Source organism: Podarcis erhardii (genome assembly GCF_964252035.2).
Source record: "Podarcis erhardii genome assembly, chromosome: 2".
In the NCBI taxonomy this organism is placed as follows: Eukaryota; Metazoa; Chordata; class Lepidosauria; order Squamata; family Lacertidae; genus Podarcis; species Podarcis erhardii.
This window is the reverse complement of record NC_138498.1, coordinates 107913087-107929574: the sequence shown is the minus strand read 5'-3', so window position 1 is coordinate 107929574 and position 16488 is coordinate 107913087. Positions and strand designations below refer to the sequence as shown.

The 16488-nt window shown below is 48.8% G+C and overlaps 1 protein-coding gene across 4 annotated transcripts in view; it reads left to right on the top strand.

Moving 5' to 3' along the window:
- Positions 1 to 16488, top strand: part of PLXNB1 (plexin B1) — a 148799-nt gene that overhangs the window by 59225 nt on the left and 73086 nt on the right. For all 4 annotated transcript variants that reach the window (XM_081852247.1, XM_081852244.1, XM_081852245.1 and 1 more), the window contains 3 exons: positions 432 to 1560; positions 12624 to 12806; positions 16329 to 16457. In XM_081852247.1, the coding sequence (XP_081708373.1) occupies positions 433 to 1560; positions 12624 to 12806; positions 16329 to 16457 (1440 nt within the window). In that variant the 5' untranslated portion in view covers position 432. The remainder of the gene's footprint in view (positions 1 to 431; positions 1561 to 12623; positions 12807 to 16328; positions 16458 to 16488) is intronic.

Genomic DNA, 16488 nt, shown 5'->3' with positions numbered 1-16488 from the left:
TGGAACCGTATGGTCATAATCCTCCAGCATTGAAAAAAAAAAGGGTTTCGGGGACATGGAGTTTAGTCTTAATGGCGAAACTGACTAAATAAGGCCACATGAGAGCTTTTATTTATTACATCCATATCCTGCCTTTCCTCTAAGGATCTCAAGACAGATTACACGATCACCCATTTCCCCAATCCGCCTACCTTTATTAGGAGATGGCAGATAGTCATATACCAGAATTTCCTGATCTCCTTTGTTTGCTTACAAGAATGCAGAATATAATTTAGATATATGTGAGACTTTCCAGTGCTATAACCTCTTTATACTATGTGAAATTTCTTTATAATGAAGAGTAAGGGAAAGAGTTGATAACGGCTAGTGTTTTTGAGATGAACTAACCACACTTTCTCTGTGTCTCCCCCTCAACCTTGTCTCTCTTGTAGAATGAGTATGATGCCTCTGGGGGCACTCCTTCTTCCTGCTCTGTGTTTCCTGGGGGCAGTAATTCCGCCGGGACTCCAGTATGCCACCTTTTCGCACAACGCCACCAAATTCCTCCATCTGATCATGGATCCCAACTCGGGGACTCTCTACCTGGGGGCTACAAACTTCCTCTTCCAGTTGACGTCGGGCCTGGCGCTGGAGGAAGCCGTCTCTACCGGTCCCTCTTTGGACAGCAAGGATTGCCTGCCGCCCGTCACCAGGCAGGAATGCCCCCAAGCGCAGGAGACAGACAACTACAACAAGCTCTTGCTGGTCAACTCGCCCAAGGAGGAGCTCATCGTTTGCGGCAGCGTGTGGCAGGGCATCTGCGAGAAGAGGAGACTCGGCTTCATCGACCGCGTCCTCTTTCAGCCCCAGACGCCGGGGGACACCCAGTACGTGGCAGCCAACGACCCCAACATCTCCACCGTGGGGCTGATCAGATACGCCAAAGACAACATGCCGCTGCTCTTCGTGGGCCGGGGGTACACCAGCCGGGGGGTCGGGGGCAGCATACCCCCCATTACCACTCGCAATCTCGGGACCCACCCTGGGCAAGACCCGCACTCCATCTTCTCCTACGAGGAAACGGCCAAGCTGGCCGTGGGCCGCCTCTCGGAATACAACCACCACTTTGTCAAGTCGTTCACGCACGGCTCCAGCGTCTACTTCCTGTTCTACCGGCGGGACCTCAAGTCGCACTCGCGCGAGTACCGCACCTACATTTCCCGCATCTGCCTGGACGATGTGCACTATTACTCCTACGTGGAGCTGCCCTTGCTCTGCCGGAGTAAAGGGAAGACGTACAGCCACCTCCAGGCCGCCTACGTCTCCCAGCCGGGCGGAGAAGGCGGCATCGGCGGCGCAGACCGGGGAGACGTGCTTTTTGTTGCCTTTTCCGCCTGGCAGGCTTCTTCCGGGAAGCTGAGCGAGGAATCTGCGCTCTGCATTTACACAATGGACGAGGTGGACCGCCTCGCCACGCGGACCAGGGACCTTTGCTACACCAAGGATGGGAAGTCGGAGGAAGGTGTCGAGGTGGCTTATATAGAGTACGACGTCAGCTCCAACTGTGTCCAGCTGTCGGCGGTAAGTGGGGTGTGTGTCCTGCGACGTGCATGTGGGAACCCACAGCTTGAAGAGGGCAAGATGGCATTCATTGTGCCAGAATGGTTTATAGGCAGGAGGTAAAGGGACGCGGGTGGCGTTGTGGTCTAAACCACTGAGTCTCTTGGGCTTGCCGATCAGAAGGTCAGCGGTTTGAATCCCCGCGACGGGGTGAGCGCCCATTGCTCTGTCCCAGCTCCTGCCAACCTAGCAGTTCGAAAGCATGCCAGTGCGAGTAGATAAATAGGTACCGCTGTGGCGGGAAGGTAAACGTTTAGTCCTGCTGGCCACATGACCCGGAAAGCTGTCTGTGGACAAACGCCGGAAAGCAAGATGGGCGGCACAGCCCAGAGTCGCCTTTGACTGGATTTAATCGTCCAGCGCTCCTTTACTTTTTTTTTTAACCTATAGGCAGAAGGAACTCAACTTTGCAAGTTCCACAGATCAGGGGTAGGTAGAAGATGGGTGGGTGCCTTTCCTGGTTGATTTCTGCACAGTTTTTACTATTTCAGCACCAGTTCTGAACCCCAGTTGTTAAAAAAACAACTTTGCTTCCCTCAGTGAAATTCCCTCTGTGGGTGGTGGTGGATGGGTATGTACTAGGAATGGACCTCTTTGTGGAAAGAGTACAGAAGGCATTCATCATGGTGTTAGGCTGATGGTTTTGTTGGGATAGGCAGTTCTGATGGAATTGAGGAGATTTCACTCCTCCCATATCCAAGAATCTCCTGACGAGTCTGCTGATTCTCCAGAGAGGAGGAGCAGTGTTTTGCTTTCTAATTATTAAGCTCCAGCACCAAGTCAGTCAGTCAGTCAGTCAGTGAGTGTATCGGAGAGAGAGAGAGAGACTGAGTGTTAGAGATCGTGTGTAGAGATAAGGTTGCTGCTAAGAGCAGCTGCAGACACTCAGTGCAGCATTCATTTATGCTTAGACCTATTTAGCTCTGTATATAGTTTTGTATTATAGTTGTAGTTACAGAATAAAAGAAGATATTCTACAGAGCTGCTCTCCGAGTCGTTTATACACTGCCAGACTCTGCTATACTCTGCTGTACGATGACTGTATTGTGGAAGTGAATCCGGTGCTCACAACTCTAAGCTGTGAGTCCACAGCACTTTGACCTGGTGGTCTCTGGCAGTGCTACCCAGCTCGCCTAGCCCAGTCGGGGTTGAAGTGCATGAGTCCAGTTGGTGACACTGGCTCAAGGGCGATGCTGACAGGAATGATTCCCCCATCTCCTTCCCCCTGCATGCTGTTCTGGGAGTTCTCAAGCACTGGCAGGAAACTCCATTGTGTAGGTGGAAGTTCTTGTGCAGGGCTCACCCTATGGGTTGTAGCCAAGTAAGTTCTACTCAAGAGTAGACCCATTGAAGTTAATGAAACCTAAGTTTGTAATGTCTGTTAACTTCAGTGGGCCTACTCTACCGTTGACTACAAGACCCCTATGAGCTGTGTTCAGTCATGGTACTCAGTATAAATTCCTGGGCTCCACAGCCTTTGATTCTTCTGCATGTGTCCTTTTTTTTTTTTTTTTTTTGCACCAGTTTGATGGATCTTGGGGTTCTAGTTAAAAAAAAAAAAAAAAAAAAAACACCAAAAAAAAACAAATCCCAAAGTAGATCTTGCAAGCCTGAAGTCTGCCCACCCCTGCCATCGACCACTTTCCAAGAAAGTAAAAAATTGTTAAATCATCGGCCACGTATGGAGGAAAGGTTGCCGATTAACGTTTTCAGTTGACTCAGGTAGATATTAGCCTCACTTCAACACCTCTTTGCATTTCGGAGAAATAGGATGAAGTATAAAAGTAGTAATACTTGAAATGCATATAACAATTAAGTGTGTTATATAATGAGCACTGTAGGAATCAAAATCTCTGCAGGAGCTGTTGTCTTTTGTACTCCGGCATTGAATTTCAAATTACACCTGGTTGTTTAGAGTTCTATAAACGATGATTTATAATTCAGAAATAATAACTTCAGGGCAAGTCTTTTGAATATATGTTTGTACTGTTTTCCTCTTAGAAAAAAGATGGAGAAGTCGGAGAGGGAGTGGTCAGAAGGCAGATTTAATCGCCCATAACTAAAAAAACTCTTCTTGCTTGCAATTATTGTGGTCAGCCTTAAACCTAGTCACCTTAAACCTATATTACAGTGGAATGTCTAAGTGCCATTCCCCCCGCCGCCCCCCCCCCGGTTGTTGTTGGTGGATATTTTCATTTCTACACAGCTTTATATTTTAAAGAAAAAACTTTCAAAGCCGTTTACAGCACATCAAAACATCAAATAAAATAACCCAGAACAAAAATTCAAGCTTTAAGGAAAATATTTCAGACCCTTTTCTAAGTGACATTTTGCTTTCCCCATATATATTTCCCTACTTAATTTATATAGCAGCCCCATAGCAGAAGTACTCTAGGAAGCCAGTATGGTGTAGCGGTCAGAGTGTTGGACTAGGACCTGGAAGATCTGGGTTCAAATCCCCACTCAGTCAGCCCCACTGGGTGAACTTGGGCCAGTCACAGCCTCTGAACCTTACCTCACTGGGTCATTGTAGCGATTAACTGGAGGAGGAAGGTGAACCATTCACTCTGCTTACCTGCTTAAGAAAGCTGGAAAGCCCAGCCAGATAACAACAACAACAACAACAACAACAACAACAACAACAACTTATTTATACCCCGCCCATCTGGCTGGGTTTCCCCAGCCACTCTGGGCGGCTCCCAACAGAATATTAAAAACACAATAAAACATCAAGCATTAAAAGCTTCCCCAAACAGGGCTGCCTTCAGGTGTCTTCTAAAAGTCAGTTGTTTATTTCCTTGACATCTGGTGGGAGGGTGTGCCACTACCGAGAAGGCCCTCTGCCTGGTTCCCTGTAACTTGGCTTCTCGCAGTGAGGTAACCACCAGAAGGCCCTCGGCACTGGACCTCGGTGTCCGGGCAGAACGATGGAGATGGAGACATCATTTGCCAACCTTGCACCCAGAGATCTCCATGCAGTCGCAATTGGAACTGCGCCAGTCACAAAAAAATGGGAAATTTCTAACACCGCATGTGTTGAGGGAGCTTACACCCATATTCAGCGAAATGTGTGAACCAGCCTAGTTCCATGGAGAGTGAGGGAGCACCTTCCCTTTGGGAAAAGGGCATTTCTTCTTCTTTTCTTCTTTGGCGATCACTCGTAGCCAAGTAAGATTGTCTTCCATAAACACGGTTTTAACAGTGAGTCCGTAAGTGACTGTGGAGGCCAGTTCTGGATCCACACGTCCTTGCACAGTGGGGACATTGGTTTCCTGGTGGGAGTTGATCACGATGTGGATTTGCCAAGCGTGCCTTCCTCTTAGCACGCTTCTCTCTTGCGTCCTGAGCCCATGACACCTGTTCTCCAATTGTGTGTTCTCCAACTGGAGCGCTCGCAGGCCAATGTTTCCCAGTTGTTGGCGTTTACACTACATTTTAAAAAAGATTTGCCTTGAGATAGTCTTTAAACCTCTTTTGTTGACCTCCAGCATTACGATTTCCATATTTAAGTTTGGAATAGAGTACAGTGGTACCTTGGGTTACAGACGCTTCAGGTTGCAGACGCTTCAGGTTACAGACCCTGCTAACCCAGAAATAGTACCTCGGGTTAAGAACTTTGCTCCAGGATGAGAACAGAAATCTCGCAGCAGCGGCACGGCAGCAGCAGGAGGCCCCATTAGCTAAAGTGATGCTTCAGGTTAAGAACAGTTTCAGGTTAAGAACGGACCTCCAGAACGAATTAAGTTCTTAACCTGAGGTACCACTGTACCATAGTTGCTTTGGAAAACCATAGGACTGCTTAGAAGTTTGTCTTATAATAGTTGTCCCCTGGGGTTGTCAATAGATGGGGCCTGTGGGTGGGGTGGGGATGGGGACACAGGAGCCTGGTGCTGTGTCTGTTTCAGCGCAACACCCACCCTCATGACTCCTCTGGCACATTAAAAACTTAACCAATCTATTTGTGGCTCTTACTCTTTAAGGGGAAACAAGCCTCTCTTTGTTGTTGTGGACCTGCTCTTGTGACTCAGACAGCAGCTTTGGAATGCAGAGTTGCCAGCCAACACCTGGTGAAAGGGACAGAGATACGGCAAGGAGATAAGCCCAGTCACCTGCTAATTGCTTCAGATCAAAGAGGCGTTAAAAGTCCGGCTCCAGGGGCCAATTTGAAAGCTGGCAAGCCTTAGATCCCTTGTTTTCAAGAGCCTTGTAATCTCTTTCCGCTGCCCAGAGGCATCGATAGGCACCCTTGTCAAGGGAAGGAAGTAAAAAAATACTTAGAGAGATAGCATGCCTGTTGACCTTGGACATTGCTGTAAGGACCCCCCCTCCCCCCCCAAAAAAACCCAGGGAAGTTTTAATTTGCATAGGAAGATTGGTAACAAGAACTACAAAATCTTGGGCCAGCTCTGTCTGGAGGGCAACTCTCTCTGTCTGTACTTTGTGGTTTCCATTGCAAAGGCGGCACAGAATGCATTTTTATGGGAGACTTGTAGATCATCTACTGGGGGGGAAATAAAACGGGAAGTTTGTCCTGAATGGCAGCCCTGTAAAAGTGAGGAGCTTTCAGCATGGCTTGTTTTCTCAGGGTTTGGGGGGTGTTAATAGAGCCAGTGTGGTGTAGTGGTTAAGAGCGGTAGTCTCGTAATCTGGGGAACCGGGTTCGCTTCCCCGCTCCTCCACATGCAGCTGCTGGGTGACCTTGGGCCAGTCACACTTCTCTGAAGTCTCTCAGCCCCACTCACCTCACAGAGTGTTTGTTGTGGGGGAGGAAGGGAAAGGAGAATGTGAGCCGCTTTGAGACTCCTTCGGGTAGTGATAAAGCGGGATATCAAATCCAAACTCTTCTTCTTATTATTATTAACGCAGGTGGTGCTGTGGGTAAAACCTCAGCGCCTAGGACTTGCCGATCGCATGGTCGGCGGTTTGAATCCCCGCGGCGGGGTGAGCTCCCGTTGTTCGGTCCCAGCTCCTGCCCACCTAGCAGTTCGAAAGCACCCCCGGGTGCAAATAGATAAATAGGGACCGCTTTATAGCGGGAAGGTAAACAGCGTTTCCGTGTGCGGCACTGGTGCTGGCTCGCCAGTTGCAGCTTCGTCACGCCTGCCACATGACCCGGAAGTGTCTTCGGACGGCGCCGGCTCCCGGCCTCTTGAGCGAGATGAGCGCGCAACCCTAGAGTCAGACACGACTGGCCCGTACGGACAGGGGTACCTTTACCTTTAATAAGCTTTTTCTAGGAAGCTGCCTTATTATTTAGGAGGTTTGGTATACGGCAGCTTCCTTTGAATCGGACCCCAAAAGAGAGAGAATGCAGAACTGCAATACAGTGGTACCTCAGGTTACATACGCTTCAGGTTACAGACTCCGCTAACCCAGAAATAGTACCTCGGGTTAAGAACTTTGCTTCAGGATGAGAACAGAAATCGTGCTCCGGGGGCGCGGCAGCAGCAGGAGGCCCCATTAGCTAAAGTGGTATCTCAGGTTAAGAACAGTTTCAGGTTAAGTACGGACCTCCGGAACGAATTAAGTACTTAACCTGAGGTTAAGTGGAATCGACAGTGGAATTTGCTGCCAAGGAGTGTGGTGGAGTCTCCCTCTTTGGAGGTCTTTAAGCAGAGGCTTGACAACCATATGTCAGGAGTGCTCTGATGGTGTTTCCTGCTTGGCAGGGGGTTGGACTCGATGGCCCTTGTGGTCTCTTCCAACCCTATGATTCTATGATTCTACCACTGTATGCTTGTGACAGTCTAGTAGCCTTATTCAGGACCAGTGGCAGCTTCCAAACCATCTTCAGAATGAACGTAAACATAGAAGAGGAGCCTACTGCTCAATCGTGCAGCCTCCCATCCTCAGAGCAGCCAACCAGATGCCTGTGGGCAGCCTGCAAAAACGGCCAGGGAACAGCAGGGCTTTCCGCTCCCGAGGTTTCCAGAAACTGGTATTCAGAACCATTATGGCCTCTGACTGTGGAGATAGAACAGATCCATGAGGGTTAGTAGCCACTGATACAGCCTGATCCTCCAAGGATTTTTGTCTAATCCTTTAATGCCCTCCAAGTTGGTGGCCATCCCTGCTCCTTGTGGGAGTGAATTCCACAATTTAAATATACACCGTGCGAAGAAGTACAGTGATACCTCAGGTTACATACGCTTCAGGTTACAGACTCCGCTAACCCACAAATAGTGCTTCAGGTTAAGAACTTTGCTTCAGGATGAGAACAGAAATCATGCTCCAGTGGCGTGGCAGCAGCAGGAGGCCCCACTAGCTAAAGTGGTGCTTCAGGTTAAGAACAGTTTCAGGTTAAGTACGGACCTCCGGAACAAATTAAGTACTTAACCCAAGGTACCACTGTAAGTGGGGACATAGGAACGTGCTTTATATGGACTCAGATCATTGGTCCATCTCGCTCAGGGGCTCTCAAGAGTTTTGGCAAGGAATCTCCCCCAGCCCTACCAGGGATTGAACCTGTGACCTTCTGTATCCAAAGCAGATGCTCTTCCACTGAGCTAGGGCCCTTGTAGGCCAAGTAATGCCCATAAGACCATAAAAGTCTAAAAGGAGCCCCCACGGCCAGTTCCTGAGGCAACAAGGATGTGTTCCCTCTCCACCATCACCCTAACTAACATTTCCATGACTTTCAGTGCCCTCAGAAGAATCACATAAAACAGGTGCCTTTTGAAGAACATGGAAATGTTCCTGAATGTCCCGATTTGTCCTATGCAACCTGTTGGCTGGGATCTTCTTCAGCTTTTTAATTTTACTTGTTTTCCTGGCCCCACAGACAAATTCAAAGCCGGTTTGTAGTAGCAACACAGTTGGTCCCATTGAAAGCATATTATTCAGACCTCCAAGTTGCCTACGTGAACTGTCATTTCCCAGTTCCTTCCTCTCAAACTGGAAAAAAAAGAGACAAACCAGCAGATAATCCGAACACCCCTTTTTCGTAGCTTTCCCTTCTGTGTGACCCTTGGACCTTCCTTAGCACAAGCACAAACTCCTCATTTTTTATTTTTTTTGCAAACAGCTTAAATGTGCAACATGCCAGACTGGGAGGAGGGGTGGGGGGTGAATGCCATTATAAATGGAATTTAATATCAAAATAAATAGCCGAGCAAGGAGGGGAAGAAGGCCTCTAAGACTGGAGGGCAAACCATGAATCTCCAGAGTTTTCTGGCTCTGCGTTCTGTGGCTCCAGCTGCATAGTTTAGAACGCAAAGGTGGCATGTGTGGAACACAGACCTTGTTTAATGGCGTGTTTATCCTGTGGCGTGTGAACGTCAACCTTGGCCATTCAGCCCTGGGAAGGGGCTTGCCATTAAAAAGCTCGTATCGGGCTGTGCATGTTTCGTTGTGCCAGTTCCCAAATCACTCCGTTCAGCTTACAAAATGAAATGGCTGTCGGTTTCCCCCATATATAGAGACACGCATACCTCTCCGGAGGCAGTTTGAGCTTGGCTGGTTTCTCACAGTGGCCCGTTCTGCTTGCATTCTTCCGAGGCATATAATGCTAATTCTGTGCTCGCTTTGCAAGTGAGCCTCTCCTCCCGCACAGGTTAGCTCTGGAAACCAGCAGCTCCCCAGCGAATTCCGCAAGCTCGCTTTTGAGTCTATTTTCAACATGCGGGGAGGGCCAGGAAATCCAGACACTAGACAGAAAGTTCAGCTCTGTCCCTTCCAATGGAAATCGTTTGGCTTGGCTCACTGTGGAGGGTTGTGGTGAGAGGTTCTGCAAACAGGAGAGAGAGAGAGAGTGTGTGTGTGTGTGTGTGTATGTGTAATTTGGGCGACAGGGAATCCTTAATGATGCCCGTACAATACTTTCTTTTTTTTAAAAAAAAAGCATGCATAGCTTTAAAAATCTTTCTGGAACCTGGAAACGGCTGCCATTGCTTGTCCTCACTTCTCCAGCAGTGGTGGGGGCACCCGGGGCAGCACCCCTTGGATTCTGCTGCCTAAGGAAGCTTCCTCAGTCTGCCTCATGGATGGGTCGGCCCGGCCCTGGATACGTTTTTGGGGAGTGGAGATAAGTTTAACCCTGTCCTCCCTGTGCTGCTTTCTACTGAAATGTTGTCTCTGCAGCTGTTATTTGCCCCTCCCCCCCCAATTCTCTGTGTTTGCAGCTAACAGCATCTCCAGGAGGGAGAGCTTAAAAGGAATACTGGTCATTTGCACGGCAATTTCCCCAAGCACTAAGTGAAGTGAAACACACACATCAAAAGTCACACCTGCCCGAATGTTGCAATCCAGTTCTCCAACCAGTGTTTGCATAAAAATGCATACTTTAATGAAGTGTGCATAAAAATGAAGATTGGTTTAAGTTTTTTTAATTATCATATTAAGGAAAAAAAATGGCTTGCCAAAATGTGTTAAACTGCATATAAAATTGTGTTCTTTAGGAGAAATTTGCACCCAAACGCTGATGAAGTTTCATGAGGATTCCTTTTAGAAAACTGTGTTTTTTGGGGGGGGGCAGCAAATTGCTGCAAAATGTGGAGGAGTGAATTTAGGATTGGAAAGACAAGTTGATTGAGAGAGTCCAAATTGACAGATGTGCCCGTTCTTAATCTGGAGGTCCACAGCTTGAAAACTGGTCTCTCTTATTTGCAAATGATTGGCAATTAGGCAGGCGTGTCCTGTTCTAAAGGTGGCCGAATTGGAGAAGAGCAGAGCAACGGTTGGGTTGGTAGGAGCTGCAAAACAGTTTCCAGGATAGTATTGTTAGCATTAAAGGGTATATTAGTACAGTGTAAAGTTCTTGGGGGGAGGGACTGCAGTTCAGTGACTCGTAGTTTTGCAAGCAGAAGGTTGCAGGTTCAATTCCTGGCATCTCCCCCCTCCCCACCCTTTTTTAAAGGTTTTCTTAGCAAGTGATGTGATAGATCTCTGCCTGAGATCCCCAGAGAGCTGCCGCCAGTCGTAATTGACAATGCTCAGCTAGTTGCCAAAGAGCCCCATCTGGTCTTAGGAAGCTTCCTATTAACCTTAGTGCTTGAAGCCCAGAGGTAGAATATCTGTCAGAGCAGGACATAATGTTGGGCACAAACTGTACTTCTGACATCATGTTGTTGGGTTCCTTGTGGTACAAGCTGGCTTCTCGTCAGAAGAATTAGCTTCTGCCAGGTTGCAGGAGGAAACCTAATGCAGCAGCAACAAACTGAGTCCTGTTGTTGCCCAGAGACCGAGGAACAAAAACCTGAACTGGAAAGATCACTCTTTCTTTTTCTTTGCAATACAGTCATACCTCGGGTTGAAGTAGCTTCGGGTTGAGCATAGTAACGGAGCGCATTACTTCCGGGTTTCGCCACATGCGCAGACGCTCAAAATGACGTCATGCACGGAAGCGGTGAATCATGACCTGCAGACGCGGGTTGCGTTCGCTTCAGGATACGAATGGGGCTCCGGAACGGATCCCGTTCGCATCCAGAGGTACCACTGTATCTGCTTCAGTCTATTGATGTCAAAGAAGAAGAGGAGGAGGAGGAGGAGTTTGGACTTGATATCCAGCTTTATCACTGCGCATGCGCGACTGCCGAAACCCGGAAGTAACCCGTTCCAGTACTTCTGAGTTTTGTCAGTCCGTAACCCAAAAAAACGCAACCTGAAGCATCTGTAACCCGAGGTATGACTGTACTCACCTGGGCTGAATCTGAAAGGACAAATCTACACCTGAGTTACTGTGCACCAGGAATTGTACTAGGCTTTTTGTTATTGATTTTGTTAAACCATTGGGATTCTACTGCTTGCAAATCTAGTGCAAATCTCTCTCTCTCTCTTCAATTTTCTGTTTTACAATTTAAAATACTCATTTTGCATCCTTAAAATATCAATGACTTCCCTTCTTCTCTTTCCATGGTTCATTTTACATATCATAAATCTCTGCATATTTTACAAAAACTATGCCATTCGGTATTCCATTATTTCATCCTTCAAAACTTGTTTACAGTGTTTAATTTATCTTATGCTGCCAGCGTTTTCAGCAGTACACAATTATTTCCCATACATATTAAATCAACGTTTTCCAATCTTCTCTAAACGTAGGTTCTTCTTACTCTCTTATTCTATATGTTAAGTCTGCAAGTTGTGTATAAGGTAAAGGTAAAGGGACCCCTAGGGACGCGGGTGGCGCTGTGGGTAAAACCTCACTGCCTAAGACTTGCCGATCGTATGGTTGGCGGTTCGAATCCCCGCGGCGGAGTGAGCTCCCGTCATTCGGTCCCAGCTCCTGCCCACCTAGCAGTTCGAAAGCACCCCTAAGTGCAAGTAGATAAATAGGTACCGCTTTATAGTGGGAAGGTAAACGGCATTTCCGTGCGCTGTGCTGGTGCTGGCTCGCCAGAGCAGCTTCGTCACGCTAGCCACGTGACCCGGCAGTGTCTTCGGACAGCGCTGGCTCCCGGCCTCTTAAGCGAGATGAGCACGCAACCCCAGAGTTGGTCACGACTGGCCCGTACGGGCAGGGGTACCTTTACCTTTACCTTAAAAGGACCCCTGACCATTAGGTCCAGTCGTGGCCGACTCTGGGGTTGCGGCGCTCATCTCGCTTTACTGGCCGAGGGAGCTGGCGTACAGCTCCCTGTGGCCAGCATGACTAAGCCGCTTCTGGCGAACCAGAGCAGCGCACAGAAACGCCATTTACCTTCCCAATGAAGTAGTACCTATTTATCTACTTGCACTTTGACGTGCTTTCGAACTGCTAGGTTGGCAGGAGCAGGGACCAAGCAACAGGAGCTCACCCCATCATGGGGATTCGAACCACCGACCTTCTGATCGTCAAGTCCTAGGCTCTGTGGTTTAACCCACATCCCCACCTGCATCCCTTGCAAGTTGTGCATATTCTAGTGCAAATCTTCAGTCGATCTGCCAGTAGATCCCAGCAGACCCTCTGCTGTTCCCAAGTTCTGCTGTTCCAACACTTTACGTGTTTGTGGTTTATATCAGATTATTGCAACCAACCTCCCAAATGTTGGCTGGCTTGGAATAGCTTTATTCTCATCTTCTTCTTTCTCTCCCTCTTCCCAAAAAAGGATACTTTGGATGCCTACCCTTGTGGCTCAGACCACACCCCCAGTCCAATGGCCAGCCGTGTGCCGCTTGAAGCAGAGCCCATCTTGGAAAAGCCGGACGCCCGTCTGACTGCTGTGGCCGTCAGCATTGAAGATGGGCACACTGTCATCTTCCTGGGAGACAGCAAAGGCTGCCTGCACAAGGTAGGAGCGAGCTGGGCCTGGCCTGGGAAGGAGGGGTGGCGCCTCATGGGGCCATCACTAATGCTGGGTGTCCCATTATTATTAAGCACAGTTGTGTGGTGTGCTTGAAACAAGCAAGGCAAGGTTTACATCGCATATCTTGTCTCAACAAAGATTGATCCGCAGATCAGGAAAAGTGTTTATTAAGTAATGTGTGCATGCCGGTACAGGCAGGGCTATGCATGCTCAGATGCTCTGCAGATTGGATCGGGGCGGAGGGGAGATGAATTTTGCAACCTCTGCAAATTGTGGAAAGCGCACCAGTATGTGGGAATATTATTTGGTTCTTTTATATAGTTGATTGGATGGGTCCTAGCAGGAGGGATGCAGACTCAGGTTTTATATAGGGATGCAAGTGTTGCTGTGGTCTAAACCACTGAGCCTCTTGGGCTTGCTGATTCGGAAGGTCGGCTGTTTGAATCCCCGCGACGGAGTGAGCTTCCATTGCTCTGTCCCAGCTCCTGCCAACCTAGCAGTTTGAAAGCACACCAGTGCAAGTAGATAAATAGGTACCACTGTGGCGGGAAGGTAATCCCCATATTAACAGATTTCAGTCCTTAATTTGAAGGCTTTGGTGTCCTCTTTTTTGTGGGGTGGGACACCTAGCCCTGCCTTTTTCTTTAGCCTTTAGGTGTTTATTGTTGTTTCCCAAAGTTTTTAATTTAAGCTGCTTTGAGTTGTAAGAAAAGCAACTGAGAAATAAAGCAAACCATTACCGTCACTCCTGACCTCTGGCTGTCTGGGGCTGATGCGTGTCCTGGCTTGCCCTTCTCTTAAACCAGGGGTCAGCAAACTTTTTCAGCAGGGGGCCGGTCCACTGTCCCTCAGACCTTGTGGGGGACCGGACTATATTTGGGGGGGGGCAGTGTCCCTCAGGTTATCTCGCTGGGTGGGATGGGAATGACCAAATTCCTATGCCCCACAAATAACCCAGAGATGCATTTTAAATAAAATAAAAGCACACGTTCTACTCATGTAAAAACACCAGGCACACCCCACAAATAACCAGAGATGCATTTAAAATAAAAGGACACTTTATACTCATGTAAAAACACACTGATTTCCTGATAGTCCATGGGCCGGATTTAGAAGGCGATTGGGCCAGATCTAGCCCCTGGGCCTTAGTTTGCCTACCCATGTCTTAAATCAACACTCTACTAGTCTCTTCCCCTTTTCCCACTTAGCCTGACCTATCAACCCAATGGGCATTTGGGAGCTGTCCTTCAAAAAAGGCAATGTTCGGTGCTCACAACTTTTCCCTGTCAACTGTTGGGCCTCAGTGCCACCTAGTGGCCTTCTTCCAGAGTCAGCGCAGGTGGCAGCTGTCCCCACAATGTGCCCCAGCTCCCGCCAGAAGCAATTGCTGCCTTTGCTGCATTTTCGCTGGGTGGTGGCTCCTTGTCTTGGTTTTGTGGCAGTTGCCACAACCAGGAGCTGCTAACTTTCCAGGCAATGTTCCTTCCAGTGTGTGACTGAGCGAGATAACCTGAGGGACACTGTCCCCTCTTACTTCCCTACCAACCAGCAACTTCCCTGGGTTTTTCAGTTTGCATTGCCATCATATTTTGGAGACAGTTGCCCAACTCCATTGTGGAACACTCAGCCTTATTCATTTAATGCAGGGATTCCCAAAATTGGGCATCTAGCTGTTTTTGGACTATACTGGTTCTGGTATCTAGGGGTGATTGAAGTTGTAGCCCAAAGGCAGCTGGAGACCCAAACTTGGGAAACCCTATTGTCAGGGCTGCCTCTAGGTCCCAGCTCACAGAGGACCACGCCAGGCTGATATTATGTACAAAAGTCTTTATTGAAGTATAGTTTCCATTTTAAAGCCAGAGCGTGCAACCCTACGTCTAGACTCTAGATCGGCGAAGTCCTATCTGAATCACTTCCCCTTCCACACCAGTTTAAGATCCTAGCCCTGCTCCACCTTCTGCGCTGCTCTCTCCTCCTCTGGGTCCTCCTGCCCTCTGGGGCATTGCCCTTCCTGGACTCTTCCGACGCTGAGTCGCTTAGCTCCTCCCCTTGCCTCCGGCGTGCTTTAGGACCCGGTTCCCAATCCTCACTCTCTGCTGTCCCGCGCTCCTGTACATTTGAACTTGCTTCTCGCGCCAACCCAGTGACCTTTCTCCTAACCGTTACACTGCTTCTATCACTGCTTCCCTCTTCCGTGACACTGGCCGGATCTGACCTCCCCTCTGTTGTACGACTCTCCGAGGAAGGCGTGGTCAGCTCTGCCTCGTCTTCTCTCCCTGGTGGGGGAAGTACTGGTCCCGATGCCTGGGACCCTTCCCCCCCACTCTGCTCTGGTGGGGAAGCTGGTCCTGATCTCCAACTACTACTCTGGGAGTCCCTGCTCCCCCCTTGCTCCTGGGGCGTTCCCCTTGGGACCCCCCTACCCCTGGCCACTGGCGCTCCCTTCTGTGAATCTTCCGATTCGCTGGAGAGGCTTATGGAATCCCTCGGACCACTGTCTCCTCCTACACTGGCCTCTGATTCCTCGCCCTCGCTCTCCATCTCCCATCTTCCCTGTGCCTCTGCTCCTGAGCCCCTGACACCTATGTAATGCGAACGCCAGCAAGGCAATCTCTTCCCTTTTCCCTTCTCTCCTCTGATGCAATGGCCTGATACTTTAGAAGCACCCCTGTTTTCATTCCCTTTCTTTGCAAGCTGTGCACTCTCGTCTTCTGCTTGTATATGCTTTTAGAGCATTGTTGTTGTTTAGTCGTTTAGTCGTGTCCGACTCTTCGTGACCCCCTGGACCAGAGCACGCCAGGCACTTCTGTCTTCCACTGCCTCCTGCAGTTTAGTCAAACTCCTGCTGGTAGCTTCGAGAACACTACCCAGCCATCTCGTCCTCTGTCGTCCCCTTCTCCTTGTGCCCTCCATCTTTCCCAACATCAGGGTCTTTTCCAGGGAGTCTTCTCTTCCTAATGCTTTAGAGCAGTCATTTCCCTCCACGCAAGATGTCAAGCTTTCTCTCTCCCTCATCCCAATACTTCAGAGAGAAAATACTGTGCTTTGGGAGCTTGTGGTCTTTGCTTAGAAGTAAAAATGGCGTTTGGTCCTTGGTTTGGCTCGCAATGCAGAAAGGCCTTAAGAGACAGCAAAGGCACTCAGTATGCCTGGTTTATTCTGGACACATTAAATGAAGGTTTCTGCTCACCGAGCGCGATGAATAGATTTACCTATTACCTCAGGTTACAGACGCTTCAGGTTACAGACTCCGCTAGCCCAGAAATAGTGCTTCAGGTTAAGAACTTTGCTTCAGGATGAGAACAGAAATCGTGCTCTGGCGGCAGCGGGAAGCCCCATTAGCTAAAGTGGTTCTTCAGATTAAGAACAGACCTCCAGAACGAATTAAGTTCTTAACCTGAGGTACCACTGTACTACTGAAAGAGTCTTAGGCTGGCAACAATGGCGTCCTGCTCTCCCTCCCCTTGAATTTGATACCTTTCCCCATTTTCATTTGCCGCCTTGCAGGTGTACTTGGGACCAATGGGAGACGCCAACCTGTACGCTTCTCTAGTGATCCAGCCGAACAGTGCCGTGAGTGGAGACCTCCTCTTCGACCTGCCTAAGAAGCACCTGTATGTTATGACTCAGTCTATGGTGAGAGCAAGTGAAAGTCCCTGCTGTGTAT